Here is a 22,106-nt window from a genome sequence, read left to right as displayed (position 1 = left end):
TCATTCAAAAAGGCCTCCCTGAGGAGACCTTGGAAATGAGAGTGTAAGCAACCAGAGATCTTGGGGGAGAATGTTCCACGCAAAGAGAATAGTGTGTACAGGAATGTCCTGGGGCACAAGCAGGTTCCTGAAATAGGCCACCAGCACAGCTGAAATCAAGGGGGCTGAGGGTGAGTGTTGAGGCTGGAGGAGCAGCAGGGAGGCAGATCCCACAGGCTTCATGGGTCACTGTTTAGCCTTTGACTTTTGCTCTGAATGGGTGGGTTGCAGGAACAGCATGATCCAGCAGGATTGCTTTTTGCCTGTCAGTGTAGCGAGACCAGACTGAAGCAGGCAAGGCCAAAGCAAGGAGACCAGTGAGGAGAACATGGTGGTAGTCCAGCAAGAGATGATGGTGGCTTTGTCCTGAGTGGCAGTGGTGGAAGTGGTGAGAAGTGGTCAGATTCTGGAGATATTTCTTATTTATTTTTTAAATCCTCACCCGAGGATATGTTTTTGTTTTTAGTTGATTTTTAGAGAGAGAGGAAGGGAGAGAGAGGAACATTGATGCAAGAGAGAGACATTCATCAGTTGCCTCCCGTATGCACCCCGACCAGGGATCAGACACGAACCTAGATATGTGCCCTGACCTGGAATTGAACCCACAACCTTTTGATGTACAGGAAGATGCTCCAACCAACTGAACCACCTGGCCAGTGTTGGAGATATTTTCAGTGTAGAACCAGTAAGATTTGGGAATGGATTGGATGGGGGGAGCGGGAGGGGGGAGGGAAAGAAAGTAAAGATGATGGATAGGGACAGGGAAGATTACAACTGGAGCACGTATTAGGGGAAGATCATGGGTTCATTTGGGGGGGTGGTTATGTTTGTGATGTTTGCTAGACTTTTAAGTAGAGACAAGGAGGCAGGGCTTTGAAGTCAGAGGCAATGGAGGAGAGGAGGAAGCAGTGAGGAGAGAAATCAGAGGACTGTTAGCCACTCTGACTGGTCAGGTAAGAGAAGAGCGAGTATAGACCTTGAGATTTGGGGGATGGTCCCCTCCCCCACTGTAGCCTCAGCCCAGGGCTTAGTTTAACAAAAGAGGTGTAACCACTTCCCCATGGCTGACCTAGTTCTTTCTTTGCTCTTATTGGCCATGATTACACTCAGTCTCCTACAACTTTGGGTTTGTGAGATGGGTCCACTTTGATACACACAGCTCTAGATCAAGGGTCAGTAAACTAAGGCCCTCAGGCCCAATCTGTTTTAGCAAATAGTTTCATTGGGCTACAGCTATGGCCATTCCAGTTGTTTAAGGCTGCTTCCACACTCCAGCAGAACTGAGTGGTTGCCAGGAACCATATGGCCTGCAAAGCCAAAAATATTTACTGTCTGGCCTTTTAAAAGGAAAGTTTGCTGACTCCTTCCCTCCCCCTTTCACTGTAACAGTGTGTAGTTCTGTTAAAGGAATACACAAGATATTTAATTGGACATTTAGGTGGGTCCCAATTTTTTTGCTATTATGGAAATGCTCCAATAAACATGTATGTTTTTTGGGGGCTTGTGCACCTGGAAGTGGAATTACTAGTTTGTAAGACACGGGAATCTTCAGCTTTAGTAGATTTTGCCAAATTGCTTTTCGATGTGGTTGAAATGATTTACACTCCTATAAGCAGTGTAAAAAGTTCCCATATCTTGCCCGGCCAGGTGTGGCTCAGTGGTTGAGCATCAACCTAGGATCCAGGCGATGGGGGTTCGATTCCCGGTCAGGGCACATGCCCGGGTTGCGGGCTCAATCCCCAGTCGGGGGCGTGCAGGAGGCAGCCGATCAATGACTCTCTCATCATTGATGTTTCTATCTCTCTCCCTCCCTCCCTCTCCTTTTCTCTCTCTGAAATCAATAAAGATATATTTAAAAAAAAAGTTCCCATATTTCTCTAAAACTTGGTATCGTGTTGTCAGACTTTTTTAGTTAGCTTTTTTTTTTTTTTAAAGAAATGTCTGTTGATTTCAGAGAGAGGAAGGGAGAGAGAGAGAGAGAGATAGAAACATCAATGATAAGAGTCACTGATCGGCTGCCTCCCACATGCCCCCGACTGGGGATCGATCCTGCAATCCGGGCATGTGCCCTAGCTGGGAATCAAACCTCCACCTCCTGGATCCTAGGCTGATGCTGAACCACTGAGCCACACAGGTTGGGCTAGTTAGTTCTTAATTGTTGGTAGATTCCTTCAGTTAGTCTGGCTGTGAATGATAGTTTTGCTCCCGTCTTTTCCTTGTCTTGGTGTTCTGGCTGGACCTCCATACAACACTGCATTTTGTTCAGTGAAAAAATTTTAAATTTCCTGGTTTTAAAGGGAACAATGCTTAACATTTTCTCTTATACTATGGTGTTTGACCATTAAGTATATTGGCTGCAGGTTAGGGTTTTTTTGGCGGGGGGAGAACTCACCTAGAAAACCATTTGGGACTACTTTTTTGAGGTATATGACTATTTCTTTTTGAATTAGTCTTGCAAATTATCTTCCTAGAAACTGTCCATTTCATCTTATGTTTTAAATTAATTGGCTTAGAGTTTGTAATCTTATTTTTGTCATTTCTCATATATCTGTAGTTATGTCCCTTTTGCAATTATGCTTATTTTATTGGTCTTTTCAAAGATCTAGCTTTGCTTGTGGTCCATACGAATTTTTTTTTGTGTATTTCATCCATTTCTGCTCATTATGATCTTCCTTCACTTTCTTTGGATTTACAGTTACTCATTTTTTTTAAATTAAAAATGTTTTTTAATCCTCACCTGAGGATATTTTTTTTTATTGATCTGAGAGATCGAATGAGAAAGAAACATTGATCGGTTGCCTCCTGTATACACCTCAACTGGGGATCGAACACACACCTGGGTATGTGCCCTGACCAGGAATCAAACCTGCCACCTTTTTGATGTAGGGATGACACTCCGGCCGACTGAGCCACCTGGCCAGGGCTGTTATTCCTTTTAAAAATTCTTTAACACTGCTCATGAATTTTCCATATTTCTTCTTACTTAGTAATATTATAAATTTTCTAAATGCAGCTTACTATGAGTAAGCTTACTGTGAGTTTTTATAGGTATTCTCAGTTTTGGTTTGATCCAAACAGTTTTCATTTCTATATGATTTTCTCTTTCAGTAATAAGATTTTTAGAAGAACGTTTAAATGTTCAGACATCTGGAGCCTACTTTGCTCGTGTCTGGTCAGGGAATATGGTCTGCATGAAATTGATTAGTTGATATATGTTGAGATGTGTCTTGGGGTCCCATAGATCATTTTTTGGTGAATGTTTCTTGTGTGCTTGAAGGTCACATATTGGGCTGGGTTCATGGTTCTATCAGGGCCCATTGATCAGGATTATTAATAGTATTAAAATCTATATTTTTTAGGCTGTTTGGTCTATCAGTTACTTAAATCTCCTACCATGCTACAGGGTTTAGCAATTTTTCCTTGTATACTGTCACTTTTGCTTTATACATTTCCAACCCTTTTTATTCCTCACCCAAGGGTATTTTTTTTCCATTGCTTTTCAGAGAGGGAGGGAGGGAGGCAGGGAGGGAGGGAGGGAGGGAAAGAGAGACATCGATGGGTTGCCTCCCGCAACAGAGGTACCTGCCCTTGGCTGGAATCAAACCTGGGACCCTTCAGTCCGCAGGCTGGCGCTCTAACCACTGAGAACCAGCCAGGGTCATTTTCAACCTTTTTAAAACCTCTAACATACAAGTTCAAAATTGTTATATCTTTCTTGAAAGTTGTTCTTTTCATCATTTTGTGGTGTCCCTAATAATGACTTTTGCCTTAAAGCTTATTTTGTCTGATTTTCCTATAGATATATATCTCTTGGTTTTTCTAAAGCATACCTTTTCCCCCCCATTTTTAAACTTTTGGTGCCCTGCGGTCTTAACTGTCCCCTGGTAAATAGCATAGAGCTGCATTTTATTTTTCTTGGCTAATCTGATCATCTGTTTTAACAGATGAATGTAAAACATTTCCTACCTCTGGTTTGGCACCATTTCTATACCATTCCTTTTTCTTTCCTGCCTTCTATTGTAATACCCTTTACTAACCTTTTCTCTTTTCTGTATTAGAAGTCACACTTTCTATTTTTATTCTTTAGGTGATTCTTTTTTAAATAAATATTTTTATTGACTTTTTTGAGAGAGAGAGAGAGAGGAAGGGCGAGGGAGGGAGAGAAACACTGATGTGAGAGCAGAACATCCGTTCAGCTGCCTCCTGCCCGCCCCCTACTAGGGATGGAGCCTGCAACTGGGGCAGGTGCCCCGACCCGGAATCAAACCAGCAACCTTTTGGTGCACTGGACAATGCCCAACCAACTGAGCCACCCTGGCCAGAGCCTTTTAGTGATTCTTGTCTGAAATACATGCTTGGCTGTACAAAGCTGGGCAATTGCCACCGTTATCCCCCTCCTGTCGAGTAAATCCAGCTTCTTAGGACACCTGAGCTCTGGTCACCCTCTCCTGTCCTACCTGCCAGCGTGTCCCATGCTCCTTGTTTTGCATTCCACAAATTAATCACCACTACTCATGTTCCAGTTAAGTGCTTGTTTAGATGACTTACCTGTTTACCAGTCAGCTGCTCATCATTTTCCCATCTAATTTCTTGTCCTTAGAGTTCTGCAAATTCACTACGAAGTGCCTAGGTCCTGCTTTTATTTTCATTTATCCTGCTCTGGATTTTATGTGAGGATCCTGGTCTCGAACCAATTTTGGAAACTCTTCTTAAGGAACTGCTTCTACCATGTTTTCCTTTTCTCTTCTGGAACTCTGATTGGACATGCGCTTCCCTTTACCTTTCCAGTCCCTTCCTCTCTCACGTTTCGCCACCTGCCACCTTGTTTCTCGTTAGTGGCTTCTGATGCTCCTCCAGTTCGGGACTTCTCCGCTGCGGCCAGTCTGCCTGCTGGCCTCGTCCTTTGAGACTTGAATGCCAACAGCTTTATTTTTCAATTCTAGGGATTTCTTTTGAAAGCTGTGTTCTTTTTAGGGACCTGCTCCTTCATGTTTTGATTTCGCCCACCCCGCCTTTTCCATTCTCTAACCATAAGCCGCGAGGACGACTTTTTGGCTCACGGTCGTCCTCAGGGCCTCATATGTCCCGGGAACCAGCGGCTGAGGGCTCGCTGTCGGGCGGCAGGACCTGCGGGAAGGACGGGGCCGAGCCGCAGCCTGGCCCGCGACGTCCCGGCTGCGAAGCCGCGAGTCCCTCCCTCAATTGTCGTGGTCTTCCAGCCTCTGCTCATCCGGGGCCTGGGGGAGAGGGGCCGCGCGCAGGCCATGACGTCACGCGACTGTGACGAGCGCCGGGAGCCACCGCCCCTTCTCGGTGCGGGCCGGGAATCCAGGCTCTCTGCGCCCTGACGTCACGGTCCGGACGGGCGGGTTTTGCGTCGGCCCAATGGGAGCAGCGCGCCGGCCTCCCCTTTAAGGAATGTTGTGACCTGACGTCACCTGAACGAGTTACCTCCCGGAGCCTCCACCGCTGGGCTCAGCGTGAGCCCCAGAGCCCTTGAGCGCGAGGTGCGGAGCCCCGGGAGCCCCTCTACCGCAGCCACTTCCCCGCCCGGGAGCCCCGGCCTGCGCGCCCCGCCGGGCCCGCGAGATGCCCTCAGATCGGCCTTTCAAGCAGCGGCGGAGCTTCGGTGAGGCCCGGGGGGTGGGGGGTGGGTGGGTTCTGCGAGTGGGGGGGGGCTGGGGGATTGGGGGGCGCGACCTACCGCCTGCCGCAGGTGACGTCAGCCCTGTGACGTCAGCCTCCGGCCAGACCCGGGGCTGGGAGGCAGATTCAGGCCTGGGCCGGGACCTCCCAACCCTGTCCTGTACCGGGCCTACCAGACGGCTCCAGGGGCGGGGGCCTCGGGAGGTGGGGCCGGGTGCCCCTCGGGACAGGGGGCTCACAGTTGGGACCTAGGGCCAGCCTCACCGCCTGACCTTATTCCCCAGCCGACCGCTGTAAGGAGGTGCAGCAGATCCGCGACCAGCACCCCAGCAAGATCCCGGTGAGTCCCGCGGCCTCCCTGCCGTTCCCACCGGGCCCCAGGCCCCGCCCTGGGCTCACGCGGCCCCGCCCCACCCTGTTCCCAGGTGATCATCGAGCGCTACAAGGGTGAGAAGCAGCTGCCGGTCCTGGACAAGACCAAGTTCCTGGTCCCGGACCATGTCAACATGAGCGAGTTGGTCAAGATAATCCGGTGCGTGGGCAGCAGCCTTCAGAGGGGCACTTGGGTCCTGCTGGGGTTGGGCAGAGGGCCAGGTCCTTCTGAGAAGGGGTGGGGGTAGGGCATAAGATGGGGCATTGGGTCCCTATTCTGGGGAGGTTGGGAAAGTTCAAGGTCAGGGCTGTGGCCAGGTCAAAGGTGAGAATCTAGAAGGCTGGGATGAGTGTGAAGGGAAGGCAGGGTGTCGCTACACCCCGCGGCAGCCAGGCCCTCCTGTCCACCTCAGGCGCCGCCTGCAGCTGAACCCCACGCAGGCCTTCTTCCTGCTGGTGAACCAGCACAGCATGGTGAGCGTGTCCACGCCCATCGCGGACATCTATGAGCAGGAGAAAGATGACGATGGCTTCCTCTACATGGTCTACGCCTCCCAGGAAACCTTCGGCTTCTGAGCCAGCAGTAGGGGGAGGGGCTGGTAGGGGAGAGGGGGGCCATGTCAGGCTCTGCCCAGGGAGCTCTTGGCTCCTGAACTGAGCTGCCCCTGGGGGGCCGGGCAGGGATGCTACCCCCTTAGGGGGCACCAATCACTGCGACTCTGCCCTGTGTGGATACTGGGCCTGTCATGTTAGGGTTGCCCCTCTGGGTGCTGGCTGGATGGGGGATGGTGGGGAGCAGCCCCAGCACCCCTGCTCTGTCTGGTTTGTCTTTTTTATTTTAGGCCCCTGCCTGTCTGCCCCCCACCCCCACCCGAGGCTCTGCTTCCTGCCTGGAACCACCCACCCCTGAAGGACTGGCCCCTGGCTCACCTGGTCTTGACATGGTGTATGGATCTGTGGTCATTGTCCCTCTGCAGAATAAAGATTGCTCAGGCCTGCCTGGCCCTTTGCCTCCAGCTGCTTGGGGAGTAGGGAGGGCTGCTGGTGGGACTGTCCCCCACCATTCTCTGCTTACCAGTGCACAGACTTGTGTTCTGAGGACTTGGGGTTCATTCTGGAAACCCACACCCTTTTGTAGTGTACCATGGCAGTATTAGGGGCCCACACCTTCCAGGAGTGAGTGTGGGCCCAGGGTAGACTTCTTCGTACCAAAAAAAATTTATTAAGTCAACAACCTAACAAACCCTGCTCACCTGCTTCTTCCCCTTTCCTGCCAGGAGGGGGCTCCTTTGTGTGCAGAGCCAAAAACTGTGGGTCCAAGTGGAGGTGCTTGTGGCAATGCCCCACAGGCCTTGCTGCCAGCCTTGGCTCTCCTCTGGTGCAAGATCGTGACCCTGGACTTGAACCTCATCTGTGTGAGGACTTGCCTGCTGGCAATTCTGGCTAGAGGGCTCGGTCAAGCTTCTGGCCTGTCCACCCCCTTAAGTCCGTGCAGCCCAGTGCCCAGCCAGGCCTACTTGAGCACAAGCATGGCCTCCGTGCCGTCCTTCGCCGTCAAGTAGAGACCATGAGTGAGGTAGTACTCCCGCCGCAGGAAGGCATAGAAGTAATCTGAGATCAGCAGGATCTGCAGGGGATGGGGGGAAAAGAGAGAGTGAGAAGTTTAAAGGTACCTTTCCCTGAACCTTGGGCCCCTGAGGAGCTAGGCAGGTGTTGGGGAGACCCTACCACCTCAGAACCTATACTTGACCCTGGAAGGTCTCACTGGCACCTTAGAAGTGCCCATATGACCCTCCCTCCCTCTACCATTGTCTGCACCTCATCCAGCCCTGGCCTCTGAACTCGACTGGTACTTCTATACCAGAAGACCCTCCACTTCACCTTTTGGGTGCCCACAGGCTTCTTGGGTGCACCTCAGCCAGGCTCCCTATCAAACTAGCTTCTCCCACTGGGAACTCAGGCCCCACATCTTCCATCCAGGTGCTTACGCCACAGCATCACCTCATACTTCTCCCATATGCACAGCCATTAAGTACTGTCAGTTCTACCTCCTAAGCTCTCAAATCCACCCATTTCTACCCATCTTAACATCTACCACCCTGGACAAAGCCACTGTTATCTCAATAGCAGTCTCCTGTCTGGGCTCCCTAACTCAAACCTCCCCCTCTCCCTGGTCCATTATCCCTAGCGGCCAGAGGTTGCTTTTCAAGACAAATCTGGTCATGTTAAAATCCCCTGAAGGCACCTTATGGCTAGTAGGGTGAAGATCAAGCTCCCTGGGGCTCCGAGGCCTTGCACCTGGTCCCTCTCCTCTGTTCAGCCTCACTCTGCTCCAGCCTCTTCCCTCCCACTGCAGGATCTTGCTGTTTCTTCTGCCTGGAATGCTCTCTCCCCTTTCATCTAGTCAACATCTGCTTGCCCTTCAGGCCTCAGGAAGACTCTTCCTCAGAGAAGCCACCGATATGCCCCAGATTGGGTCTTGGCCCCATTAACCTCATCCAAATTGCAGTTTTACATTCGCCTCTGACTGCCTGATGACTGCTCCTTCCTCCCTGCACTGGTCAGGGTCCCTGAGTAGTTCAGCCACCATGATATATGTGCCCAGCTCAGTCTGTCTTTCCCATATGGACCACAGAATCAAAAGAGCCCTAGAAGCGCAGCCCACCATCATCCTCAGAGGCCCAGAGAACAGGGATTTGCCAAGGTCCCCCACATGCTGGACCTACAGTCTTACAATCCATTTGTCCCAAGCTCCCAAGACCTCCAGTGCCTGGAGCAGGAGGGGCAGGGCCCAGCCCCACTGAGGATGGAGAGAGGGGCTCACCAGTGCAGACACCACCAGCTCTCAGGCACTGAGAGGCCTCTCAGACCATCAACATCAACCACCTCTTGGCACAGATGGGGAGACGAAAGCCCAGAGCAGGGGGAGCACTGGCTAAGGTCTTGGAGCAGGTCAGAGGTTGAGCTGACCCTGAGACTCCAGTCCTGGGCAGCTTCTCTCACACTGTGGGCAGGAAGGAGGGCACAGAGTGGCCTGGAGGAGGAGCTCAGGGTTAACCCAGTGAAGCCTTCAGGACAAGGACACCACTAGAGCCTGTCTGGAAGGGTGATGGAAATTAAGGCACAAAGGGTTCAATAGTTGGTCTAAAACTATACAGAGGCCCAGTCCACCAGAGGGCACAGAACTCAGCTGCTGTGGGTATCAGCAGAGCAGACAGAGCCTTTCCCCACAGCTGCCCTATGGGAGCAGGTATCACAGCAAACGCTGACCTCACACCCTGCAGCCCCTTTCTCACCCAGGCCCAAGGTGCCTGGTCTGGGAAGTTGGGGAAGCCTATAGCTATAGTTGAGCTGGTGGGTCTGATCCCCAAGCCAGATCAGATGAGGGGCAAGTGCAAAGTCACAATTCAAAAAGAAAATGAGCCAACTCCAATGTTGCACACAATCAGCTGGACAAGTAGTAGGAAGTCAAAATATTAGGTATTAGGTTGAACCATATGAAATTGCCATTTTTTGCAGATCAGAAACAGTTGAATCTTGTCAATTTCATATAGTTCAGTGAAAGATAAAAGAACCAAGAAACAGAGTAAGCATGTTATCCAGAAATGCCAGGAAAAGCAACTGTAAGACCTGAGGGAGTTATTCTTTTTCCTTATAAGCCTTAACTTTGTAAATTATATGCATGTATTATGTTGATAAAAATAAAAATCCAATTAATAACAGCGAATACATGATCAAATAGTAAACAAATGGGGGAAATTCCTTTTGCTATCTTTGCAGAAGAATCACAAATAATACATGTAGACAGTCCCCTTCCAGGAAGTGGAGCTTAATTCTTGCCCCCTCCCCACCCCTGCCCCTGAGGATGGGCTAGCCTAGGTGACTCACTCCCAAAGATCACAGCAGGGACAGGGAAATAGCACCTTTCCCCTGGAGGAGCCTGGGAACAGTCATAACCAGATGATGAAGGGTAACAGCATGAAATCGAGCCTGGTTCCAGAAACTCCACCTGGTCTCAAGATGAGAAAAGTGTCAGACAAACCCAAAGTGGGGACACTCAACAGGCCACCTGGCCAGTGCTCCTCAAGACTATCCAGGTCATGAGGAAAGCGGGCAGAGGACACAGGGGAGACCTGACAACTAAGGGTAATGTGTGCCTCTGATTGGATCATGAGAGGCCATGGCAGGGAAAACTGGGAGATCCACATCAGGTCTGGAGTTTACTTAATAAGGAACCAGGGTCAGTTTCATGGTTTTGACAAATGTGTGGTGGTAACATAAAATGTTAACCACGAGGGAAAGTGGGTGTGGGCATATGAGAACCCTGTACAATCTAAAATTATTCCAAAATTTAAAGTTTACTTAAAAAACAACGCACTATCATTATGTGCAACAAGGTAGGTGAGCCACAAAAACATTTTGCTGAGTCAAAGGCAGCTTTGGAAAATGTACATGTAAGATTTGTGTTTTTCACTGTATGTAGATTTCACATATGAAAAATGTCAATAGTTATTGAGCTTTGGCTAATCATATACATGCTGAAATATGTAGCAGGAAATGTACTGATAACCTGCATTTCACTTTGAAATACATCAAATAAAAGAGAGATTGAGGGATGGATAATTAGCAATCACACTAGTAGAGTAAAATGTTAATGTCAGAGTCCAGTGGTTGGTATATGGGTGTTCAATATTCAATCTTCCAACTTTGCTGTGTGGATATCTGCATGATGAAGTGTCAGGGGAGGGCACGTGGAGAAAAAGAGCCCTGTACTGGCTTAGTCTGTCTGGAACAGAAGGTCACTAGTCCTGAGTGGGTGCCCTGCTCCTGCCCCCAGGGACAGGGCATCTCGAGGACACCAGGCTGGCACAGAGGCTTGGCTCTTTCAGAGGGAAGCCCCTGGCTGGTTGCAGGCTGGCTGAGACAACCTCTTCTGACCTTGAAGCTTTCCCTTTGGGCTGAGGAGAAGGGATTTCCAAGAGGCCCTGGGATTCAGCCAACACAGCAGCTGCAGACCCAGAGCCCCTTTGCCCAGTCTGGACAGGGAAGTTAGGCAAGGGGCAGTGGATATTCCATGGGTGAGTTAGTGGCTGTGTGACCCTGTGCAAGTCACTCCCCCTTCCCTAAGCTGCCTCTTCCTCATCTGTAAAATAAGTGATTAACTAGTTTATTCCCCACTTTGGTGGCTCCCCTTTGCCTTGCTTTGTCCCTCTGTGCTTTCAGAGACCTGAAGAGCAGCTGTTCTTTAGAGCTACCCTCACTGACTGTGGCTGAGCCTCTCTCCTGCCATCAACCACCAAGTCCTGCCAATTCCCTTCCTCAAACTTCTGACTCAGCCCTCTTTCTCTCCCCCAATGCCTCCTTCACTCTCCTGGCCCCTGGGGGATCTTTCACACACACGCACGCACGCACGCACGCACGCACGCACGCACGCACATACAGGCACCCTTCCCTTGTCTGCTCAGAGGCCAAAGGCTCTACTTACCCCTCGAGAGGCATCAGTTCCATCTCCTGCCCTCAGAGTATTCTCTTACCCACACTTAGTCATGTGACTGACCCCTGAAGTGAAGTCATTTCCTGTTGGCCTCCCCACCAAATGGGACGGTATCTGCTCCAGCCCTGTGGGCCCAGATCTGGCACAGGGCTGACACTCTGGGAATAATTTGCCAGTCCCCATCCCCTTGGCACTGCCCCAGTGAGGGCTCCAGGACTCGCCTTTAGGCCACGATGAAGCTTTAAGGGGGCAGCTGCTAAACAGGTGGTCAGGGACAGAGGGGTAGATCAGAAGTAGAATGAAACGGTCAGAACATGCTCAGTTACAGGGTAGAAGAGAGGAGAGACAGGGAAACCAACTCATTCTGGGTTGAGTATCTGCCCTTTTTAAGAAGCATATCACTGACTCTTCATAACACTCTGGGGCAGGGCTTATGGGCCCCACTTAGAGATGAGCAAACTCAGAGGTTAAGGGTCTTACCTGGGGTCACATGGGAATAAGTGAAGTGTATAGGCTGCAGTGCCCATCCTGCCTGAGGGCCAAACCCTGGTTCTTCCACAGGGTTGTCCCATAACCTCCTCAATTCAGGGTGCTGGGAGGGGCTGAGTCCATGCTGACGCTTCATATACACTGACACCTCTATGGAGGCTGTGCTCCCATTCACAGCTGTCACTTAGCCAAGGAGATAGAGTTTTTTTGGAAAAAGGCACAAATGTCCAAGCCAGCAAGGCCTTTAATAGAAGCCTCAGGGCTCAGGAGAGTAGCCTCAGCCAACACTGGCCCCTGGGAGGCAGCTACCTGGAGAAGCAGGTGCTGCTACCCCAGGCATGTCCCACTTCCCCAGGTCTCTTGCTCCTGTTGGAGACGCTGACCCTTGACAGCCATCCCACACTTGGGGGGATTCAGGGGTCGTCACTGTCAGCAATCAAAGGGCAGCACCCCCTACCCACTGCAGGGATGTAGGAAACAGGGAGCAAGAGGGGCTAACCGGACTTGAGAGGTGAGCAGGGCTGGGGAATGACCAACAACTCAGAGGCCTGAATGCACACGGTGGGAGGAGATGGTGGAGAAACAGCTCCATCCTCTAGCTCTAAAGATGCAAAATAATAGGGAAATCATGGGGCGTCAGTCCTGGGGTCTGGAAGGTCACAAAGTAAGATCAAAGCCAGCTGTGAAGGCAACCATTCTCTTTTCTTTCTCTCTTTTTTTAAATAAAAATTTATTTGAGCCAGACAGAAGATACTCTTGGAAGCAGGATCTCAACAAACAGAAAACTGACTCCTATGGCAATCGTTTCCTACATGGCACTTTCCAAATGATAGGAGCTTTGCCCACCCAACTCCTCACAACTGCCCTGCTAGGCTGAGGAAACTGAGGCACCACCCCTCTCGCCAGGTTGAACCAGCCTCCTCCCTGTGTTCCGATTCAAGCTCACAGCCCTCACCTCTCTTCCCATCCTGGCAGAGTGAGGTTCTCAGAGCATGAATCTTATCACAGTTGTCCTCAGCTTAAAACCAAAAGCTCAGCCTGGTCTTCAGCACAATGAGGCCCAAGCAGGCCACGTGGCTCTGACCACTGCTGTCCTGAAATGGCCTCGTTCCTATCAGGTGGCACTCACCAGTCCCACAGAGCTACCTCCACCCTAGCTGGCTAGCTCCCTCCCCCACCTCTTGGGTCTCAGACTCCACTCAGAAGCGGCCTCCCTCCAGAGCTTCCTCAATCGCCAGCTCTGAGCTCCCTAGGCTGTCTGTCCTGTTCACAGCCTACCGGCTGCCCTAGCCCTGCCTATTTCCCTCTTTCTCTCCCACAGACGGTGGGCTCCCTAGAAGCAGGGCTGTGTCTGGTCCTCCCCTAGGGAGTCTGGCATACAGCAGGTGCCTGATGCATACCTGCAAGTAATCAGGCCCAAGAAGCTCTGTGACCTAAGGCCAGTGAGCCAGGTGGCTGGGGCTGGGAGCTGCTGTGGAATTCAGGGATCCTAAGCCCAGGCCTTCTGGCTGCTGCCGCCCCCCCCCCCCCCCCATTTAACCAGAGCTCTTCCTGTCGCTCTGGCTGTGGGGGTAGGATAGGAAAGCCTGTGAGAGACCAGCTTGGAGTGCTGAGCACTGAGCTAACGGTCTGCCGATCAGAGGGACAAAGGAATGAACTAAGACCTTGACAAATGCTACCAATGAGGAAATCAAAGTAAACTTGCACACCCAGCTGGACAAGGGCTCAGCCTGGGCCATGGGCACCTCAAGTCAGGGAACCAATCTTCCCACACACGACCCACAGGAATAAGCCTGGAATGGGCCCCCACCTGTCCACAAGTGGGGGCTACACACCACCCAACACTGCTGAGCTCCCCACATGTCCCCTCACATTGCCTTCCTGATCCCACTCCCCAGAATGACACACATGGCTAACTGAGAGGCAGTTCCAGGAGACAGGACTGTGGTTTCATTCATCCTGAAGTGAATGAGTGAGTCCTGAGCAGGGCCCAACATGCCAACAGGTTGGTGCCCAGACCCCAGGGCTCCAGGCCTCCCTGGAGACAGAAAGCAGAATGGCCAGAGCAGGGCCAGCCCAGGACCTAAAGGGTCTGTAGCACAGAACAGGGTCCGGGAAGGGGGTGAGCAGGCGTGACACAGAGCAGGGCTCTGTGGGGCTCTCAGGGCCTGCCATAGAGGTAAGAGGGGGAGGGGGCTCTAGGTGACCCCCTAGGAATCCAGCAGAACCTGCCACAGGCCCACCTTGGACCAAACAGACTGAAACTGGGAGGTTAGGGTGTACAAGATTCTGAGATCACTGGTCATAAAATGTGGTTTCTGATTCCCACTCACTCCATTTATTCACCAATAAACAGTCACTGAATATTCTTGTTGGTGCTGGGGATATGGTCCTGAAGGAGAGACCAGGGGCTGCCTCAGGAACCCACAGTCTAGAGGGGACGTGATGAACAAGGGCATGACGATGGGCACACCTCTGGGGTTTTGTGACTTCCGGGCCTCGGCTTCCTCATTTGTATCATCAGGGGATAATAATAGTGCCTCCCTCAAAGAGTGAATTCCTTATCATAATAAAATAAAATAAAACAGTTTAAAGGGTTGTCAGTAGGGGAGTAGTTACGTCAGGTGTGGTGAGTCCACATATGTGGGACTTAAAAAGGAGCTTCCTTTCATGTATGAACATGGAAGATCACCACAGTGTCTATTAAAAGGAAAAAAGTCATACTTCCATTGTGATGCCAACAACACACACACACACACACACACACACACACACACACACGTAAAACTCCTTCTCCATGAGCACAGGGAAAGGTCCAGAAGGCAGCACAAGCATATGATCCAGAAGATTAGAGATCATATGAGCTTAGCCCCTAGCAAGTTCTCTTTAAACATGAACCCCTATTATAATTTGGGGGAAAGGTTCCTATGTTCCCTGTTTTTAAGTTCAATTAGGGTGAGTGGGACATCTTATCTTACTCTTTTTAAAAAGCTAAATTTGGCACACTCCCCCTCTGGGGAGTACATCCCCACCATTCCCTTCCCCCTCTCCCTCCCCCTCAGGCATGCATCTCCTCCTCTGGGGGACCCCAGGAGACTTGTAACCAGGGGAGAAAGGGGCAGCAGCAGCAGCTCGTCCAGGGCTTGTCCCCTGACCCTATCTCCAAGGCCCCCTTCTCTCTGACTTCCCAGTGAGCCAAAGCAGCCAGTCCTAGGCTCTCCTGCTGCTCCTTCTATGCTAGGCTCTTCTTTGTTTCACTGTCCCCAGCTTTAATAAATGTACCCTCAAAGAAAGAGTGAGAAAGAAAGAGAAAGGAAAGGAGGGAGGGAGGGAGGGAGGGAGGGAGGGAGGGGGAGAGAGAGAGAGAGAGAGAGAGAGAGAGAGAGAGAGAAAGAAAGAAAGAAAGAAAGAAAGAAAGAAAGAAAGAAAGAAAGAAAGAAAGAAAGAAAGAAAGAAGGAAAGAGAGGAGGAGGAGGAGGGAGGGAGGGAGGGAAGGAGGGAGGGAAGGAGAAAGGCTAAATTTAAATGCATTCCTTGATTCTATGTCATCCTTGATGACCATTCTTCTTTTGTGAGTCACTGACCTGCAGAAGAACCGGGTCAAAAACAAAGAGGAGGGAACTGTTCTCCTTCCCTTGGTTTCTGGGTCTGAACGGTCCCCTAGGAATTTGCTCTGGGTATTTGAAAAGCACGTTTGTGCTATTTCCCATGTCAACATATGAATAATGGCAATAGGACCCACACATTACATGACCAATCTTTTCAACACCCTGAGAGGTGGGAGAAAACTGCCACCCAGAGAAATTCACTCACTTACTGAAGGTCACACAGTTAAGGAAGTAGAGGGGGACCTCAAACAACCAATCCCGGTCCCTACACACACACACCCCTCTATGGACAGTGTGCTGTTGTCATTTCCTGGTTACTGACTCTGAGGCACAATTATAATTAGCAAATGATCCGTGCCACATGCTAAAAAATACCTAATGGCCCCAGGGGAAAGGATAGGGCCTAGTCACTAGTGGTTTACCTGCTGGTGTAACTAATAATCTACCAATAATTTGTTCTATTATAGGGTATGGCACTGACCAACTCAAACAGAGAAGGACTTAAAAATCCATAAGCCAAAATGTTCCCTACACTCAGCTCCTGATTCAGCAATGATGGGCCTGGCTCTGGTCACCTGCTGAAAATCCATTCTCATCTGGTTCCCAGGATAGCTCCGATACATCTTGCCCAGGGAGAGGAAAATGAAGACCAGGTGACTCAGGCAGCGTCCCAGCAGAAGAGCTGAGGAGAGCTAGCTGTGGGACTGAGGACACGTCCCTGAATGCCATACATTTCAGTGGAAGCACTGACGACAGGTCAGACTGAAGCAGAGGCTGGCTTGGGATGTGGAGGACATGCTGGGGTTTCACTGGCCAGAGACCAGGTTCTGGCAGAAGCTGGAGAAGGGGTGGGGACAGACCAGCCAGCCACACACTGACCTTAGCTAGGGGGGGGTGACTTGGTTCCCCTCCTAGGCCACTCCCTTTCCTCTCACTCTGAGACTGAATGGTCCAGTTCCTGTCCCTCACTCCCCTGGCTTCTCCTGACCACGCACAGCAGGAAAGGTATCTGTTCCCTCCAGATTCCTCCAGCGCTCACTCTCTGCACATTTGGCCACTAACCACATGATGTTCCCCCCTGGCTATCTTTGATTCATTCATTCATTCAACAGATATTTGCTAAACAATGCTCTGTGCCAAACACTGGGAGCTGGGGACCCTGCAGTGGGTAGGACAGGCAGATCTCTGCCTTTATGAAGCTCACAGGCCAGTGTGGGAGGCAGAGAGAGAATAAATAATGTGAAGTTACAGATTGGGTAAGTGCTATGAAGGAAACAAACAGGGGGTTAAGAGACAGTGGGGCAGGGGAACGTCATGAAAGGCCTCTTTGAGGAGGTGACATTTAACTCATACTAAAATTCTAAAGGTTTCATATTTGCACCCTGTGGCTCCCAGCAGGTGCGAGGGCAGGGGTAAGTATGGCCCTCATGGTAAGGGCCGCTCTTCTACCTCAGCCAATGCCCCAAGACAGCGATAGGACTTGAGTGCCTGCCTTGGTGAAGAAAGGCCCCCACCTGACATGCCCTCAAGTAATCTGGCAGTGGCAGCCGCAGAACCCAAGGACAGCAGTCCCAGAAAGCACGTGACCCCACAGAGTTGTCTGTGGCTCAAGCCACAGAGCCCAGACCCTAGGACGCCAGTAACACAGTTGTACTGGATGTACCTGAACAAACCACAGCCTACAGGCACTTAGACCACTGTTGGGAAGCCTGCAGGTTGGTCTGGCCTGTCTGAAGGGAAAACTGACAATATCTGCCCAAATGTACAATGCATATATCCTCCACTCCAGCAAATTCCACCCCCTGGAATCTATCCTAAGGAAATACTGGCATATGTATACAAGAGTATGTGGAGGGATACCTAAGGCTCTTCCATTTATAGCAAAACAACCAGAAGCAACCTCAACGTCCATCAGTAGGGGGCCTATGTAGTCAGATACATCACGGTACATCCTAACCGTGGGACGCTGGAGACATTAAAAAAATGACTGCGAGATGAGATCATTAAGTGAAAAACAGCAATGTAGGATGTGATTTCTTTATATAAACAAAATAGCTCTTGTGTGTGCATATGTATGTAGAACTGTCTGTAAATGCACAAAGGTTGTTTGCAAATACACACCAGGCTGACTCCAGTGATCATAGCTGCACTGGGTGGGAAGGGATGGGGCCCCAGCCGATCTCTACGTTTCATTCCATATGCTTCTATTTTGACTTCTTTTCCCCAGCAATAATGAATTCATGTATTACTTGTATGATTAAAAATACATTTAAAAAGTAATTTTGTTTAAAACGGTAAAAGGCGCCCAGCCAGGCGTAGCTCAGCGGTTGAGCGTGGACCTAGGATCCAGGCGATTGAGGTTCAATTCCGGGTCAGGGCACATGCCCGGGTTGAGGGCTCGATCAATGACTCTCTCATCATTGATGTTTCTGTCTCTCTCTCTCCGTCTCCTTTCCTCTCTCTGAAATCAATACAGATATGTTTAAAAAATAAATAAATAAATAAATAAAATTAAAAAGGTAAAAGGCAATGCCAAGAGTTCAGCCTGTTTTTTTGCAGTAGCTCAGTCATTAACACATTCCATCTACCTGGCTTGTGGTTCCCACCCCCAGGCCCATCCTCCTTTCCCAAGTGAGTTCCTCTTGCCCTCAATGGCAACCTGCTGAGATCTCCCATGCCGTTTACAGAGACCCTTGTTTCATAAAGGTGCCAAAGGCAGCACATAGAAAAGCTGTTATCTGGCAAGTTCCACAGGTGCTTCAGTCACTGCACCTGCGCTCTGGCCCACATCTGACACTCATGGCCTGACAACACGATGGGGGCTATTTCAGTGACGCTCGCCAAGCTCCCAGAGTTCCAGGGCAGGCCCAATGCCCTCCTGTGCCAGTCATCACTTTCAAAGGAAAAGTAAGGGGATTTCAGCAAGACATAACAGCCTTCTGGATTCCTTCAAGGTACAGAGTTGAATCCTGCAGGACATACATAGGAGGAGTTGAGCATACATCATCAATAACTGCTCTGTGACAGAGCTGGTCCCACCCAGGCCACAGGGCCCTCTGTCACTCTTCCTGCTGTTCACAAATCAAGATAAATAGCTGGGCTGGACATCAATTGCCCAGAAATGTCCATGCAGGAAATACCAGACCTATCACTCAAAGCAAAAGCCCTAACTCCCTTCTTTCCCAGCAGCTAACCTTGGAGGCAACACTCCCCCTGGGGATTATTCAGTGCCATCATTAGTCTCTCAGCCAGCCCTACTTCCCTTCCAGCCCATTATGCACAGGAAACGCCTGGCAAATGAAATGTTAAATGGTAGAGCTGATTCCCACAGGACCTCCACAATGAGGACAGAGAACACACGCAGCACAATGGACAGGGACCTTGGAGAAGCTTGCTAGTCCACCTGCAACAGAATCTCTGGGAGAGCTTGTAAAAACTACAAATTTCTGACTCTGTTTTTCACATCTGCTGAGTCAAAATCTTTGGAAGTGGGATTAGAAAATCTGCTTTTTAATTTTTTTGACTATCAAAGTCATATAACGGTAACAGTCATAATATAATCATAGGACTTAAAACATATCAACATGAATCTACATTTTTAACAAGCCCTCCCCTCCCCCATGACTCTGATGCTGAAAACCACTGCTCGGCAGCACCAGGGGGGAGGCTTTCCCTGGGTCGGGGAGGGCCAGGGCTCCTTGCTGGGACTTCTCATTCAGTGATGCCCACGGCCTCCTCTCCCGCTACTCCCAACCATGCAATTTGCACTCCAGACTCACACAATAGCTAGACCCAACCACTTTTCATCTCCCTGTCTTTGCTCCTGCTGTCCTTGGAGCCTCTCTTCCTCTTGCCTCTGCCCTCCCCACCCTCACATGGTGCACTCACTCTCGGTGCCACAAAGCCCAGGCACTGTTACAGAAAGAGGGTGGCTTCAGAAATCTAGCCTTCCCTGAATTTTGTTCTTGGCTCATCCAATGACCTTGGGCAAGAGGCAACCTCTGTGAGCCTCGGTTCCCATTTGTAAAATAGGGGTAACACTATCTAACAGGCTTGCTATGAGAATTCAATGAGGCAATGGCTCAGCATGGAGCCCCATTAATGCCAGATGCAGTTTTCCCTGCCACACTCATGTCCCTATCTTCTCTATCACACCAGGAGCTACTTGAGGGGGGGAACTGCCCCTCATTCACATCCAAACCCCTAGTTTGCAGAACCCAGCTCAAACGTCTGAGGACACAAAATGAATCCTTGTCCTCATGCTGCCCTTAACTCTTACCTGCCCAACGTTGAAGGTCAGTGTTATGGCGTAAAAGAAATTGGAGTTGGCACTTCCTGCGTAAATCCAGAGGTGCCACAGGACAGGGAAGAGCAGGGAGCAGACGATAATGATACAGCCGAGGACAAAGATGTTCCGCAGGACTGCAAAGACAGATGGTCACATTAGCCTGGTGCTGATGCTGTGACAGCCCCACAGGACACAGAGGCCCAGGGAGAGCCCAGTATAGCTCAAAGGAAGCACATCTCCCTCCCCTGCTACTCTGAGGCACTGGGGTGCCACCAGGGTGCCAACCTAAGACCCTTGAGTTAAAGGCTCCCTGTGCCAAAGCCGGTGGGAGGTCCTTGTCTTGGACTCAGTACCTCCCCCTGTGGGCTGGCTGGCTACAGTTGGCAATGTCATGCATGCCTCTGGGCAATGGGCAGCAAGATACTGCCCTCTACCCCCAACCTCAGAGGGTCCAAGAGTAACTCCCTCCCTCTCCCCAAGCAGGGTGCTGACCAAATGGGATCATGGATGGAAAGGGCAGCATGAACCCATGGAAATTAGAGCCTCACAGTGAGTCTCTGTGGTGCTACAGCCCCAAGTCTTAGAAACACGATTCCATTCTCCTTAATTCATATCCTAGGTCTCCTGTCTTGCTCTTCAAATGTCCCGCACTCCCCCCTCAAATTATTTACAAATCTTTTTGACACCCTCCCTATCACCCACCCCCCCCAGAGGGAATGAGAAATCCCACCAGGAAGAAGCTCTCCGTGAAGCCCCAGGGAGGACCTCCTGTACAGCACTGTCCCTGGGCAGGCAGGTGAGCTCAGCTGGAGGGGAGGGCAGTGTGAGAGTGAGGCACAGACTCGCCTTCAAGAGACCTTGGTTGAAATTCCTGCTCTGCCAGCAAGTTTCCCTGAGTTTCTTCCCTATCCCTAAAACATGACTAAAATGCCAATTTCATAGGAGTGTTACATGGATTAAACAGGAAAGCCTGTGGAAAACCTGGCATGGATGGATTACTGTGTGCTTTCTATTTCTGCTATAACAAATTACCACGAATTTAGTAGCTTAAACAATATAACTTATTATCTCAGAGGCCAGAAGTCCAAAACGGGTCTCACAGGCTAAAAACCAAGGTACCTTCAGGGCTGCATTCCCTCTGGAGGCTCCAGGGGAAAATCCGTTCACTTGCCTTTGCAGCGGGTAGAGGCCGCCTGCGTTCCTGGCTCTTGACCCCCCTTCCATCTTCAACCAGCAATGTCAGATTAGGTCCTTCTCACATTGCATCACTCTGAACTCCTCTTCTGCCTCCCTCACCACTTCTTTGAAAAATAGACTTTAGTTTTTAGAGTAGTTGTAGGTTCTCAGCAAAACCGAGGAAAGTTCAGAGATTTCCCACATACCCCTGGCTTCCATCTCTCTTAAGGGCCTTTGTGATTACACTGGGCCCACTTGGTCATTCCAGGATACTTTCCCCTTCTGAAGGTCCTTTTGCCATGAACAGTGATATAATTACAGGTTTGGGGGATTATGATGTGAACATTGTAGTAGGAGTTGAGAAGGGGGCATTATTCTGCCTACTACACTGTGTTCTCCCCCTTTTAATTCAACAGGGGATATCTGACAGTAGGATTACATGCTATTTTTACTTATTTCTTTATACTTTATTTATTTTTAAATAAACTAATAAATATTATTTAAAATAAATTAAAAGAATATCTTTAAAAAAAATACACTTAGCACTGGGCCTGGTTAACAGCAGCCATTTAACGAATTGAACTTCCCTTCCCCAATCTGATCCTGACCTTTAGGAAATACTTTCTCCTAAGTCAGAGTTTTGGGAGATTGAAGAGATAGGAAAACTCCTGAACCTTAAGGCTGTTGCTATCAGCTGTACAAAGGCCTGGGTGAAATACTATTCTGGGGGTTTCATCAATTGGGAGGGAGACTGGATTATACACACGGTTCTCAAGTTCAGTTGCAAAATGAAATCATCTGTGGAAGCCCACCCAGACTAAGTAAATGAGAGTCTCTAGGGGTGGGGCCCAGGAAGCCAAACTAGTTTCTAAAAGCTTCCCCCGTGATTCCAATATGCAGCCACGGCTGTGATCTTACCAAAGAGGAGGCCCACAGCAGTCTGCAACAGACTCACTGTCACAGGGAGAATGATCTGGTCATGTAGCTCAGAGTT

At 50.0% G+C, this 22,106-nt stretch overlaps 2 protein-coding genes across 2 annotated transcripts in view; one reads left to right on the top strand and one right to left on the bottom strand.

Annotated features, from left to right (window-relative positions):
- Positions 1-5,469: 5,469 nt before the first annotated feature.
- MAP1LC3A (microtubule associated protein 1 light chain 3 alpha) lies at positions 5,470-7,061 on the top strand. The gene is made up of 5 exons (XM_081148923.1): positions 5,470-5,668; positions 5,970-6,025; positions 6,111-6,217; positions 6,471-6,640; positions 6,900-7,061. Exons 1-4 carry the CDS (start codon positions 5,629-5,631, stop codon positions 6,631-6,633), a joined length of 366 nt encoding a protein of 121 aa, XP_081005049.1. The 5' UTR covers positions 5,470-5,628; the 3' UTR covers positions 6,634-6,640; positions 6,900-7,061.
- Positions 7,062-7,252: 191 nt separating this feature from the next.
- The window catches only part of PIGU (phosphatidylinositol glycan anchor biosynthesis class U), a 76,213-nt gene continuing 61,359 nt past the window's right edge, over positions 7,253-22,106 (bottom strand). Inside the window, exons 11-12 of the mRNA XM_081148922.1 lie at positions 19,928-20,070; positions 7,253-7,684 (exon numbers count right to left, since the gene is read on the bottom strand). Coding sequence (XP_081005048.1) covers positions 7,571-7,684; positions 19,928-20,070 — 257 coding nt within the window. The 3' untranslated portion in view covers positions 7,253-7,570. The remainder of the gene's footprint in view (positions 7,685-19,927; positions 20,071-22,106) is intronic.

This window comes from Miniopterus schreibersii, assembly GCF_964146895.1.
Source record: "Miniopterus schreibersii genome assembly, chromosome: 10".
NCBI classification, from domain to species: domain Eukaryota; kingdom Metazoa; phylum Chordata; class Mammalia; order Chiroptera; family Miniopteridae; genus Miniopterus; species Miniopterus schreibersii.
The sequence above is the reverse complement of the archived record's forward strand: the minus strand, read 5'-3'. Positions and strand labels throughout refer to the sequence as shown.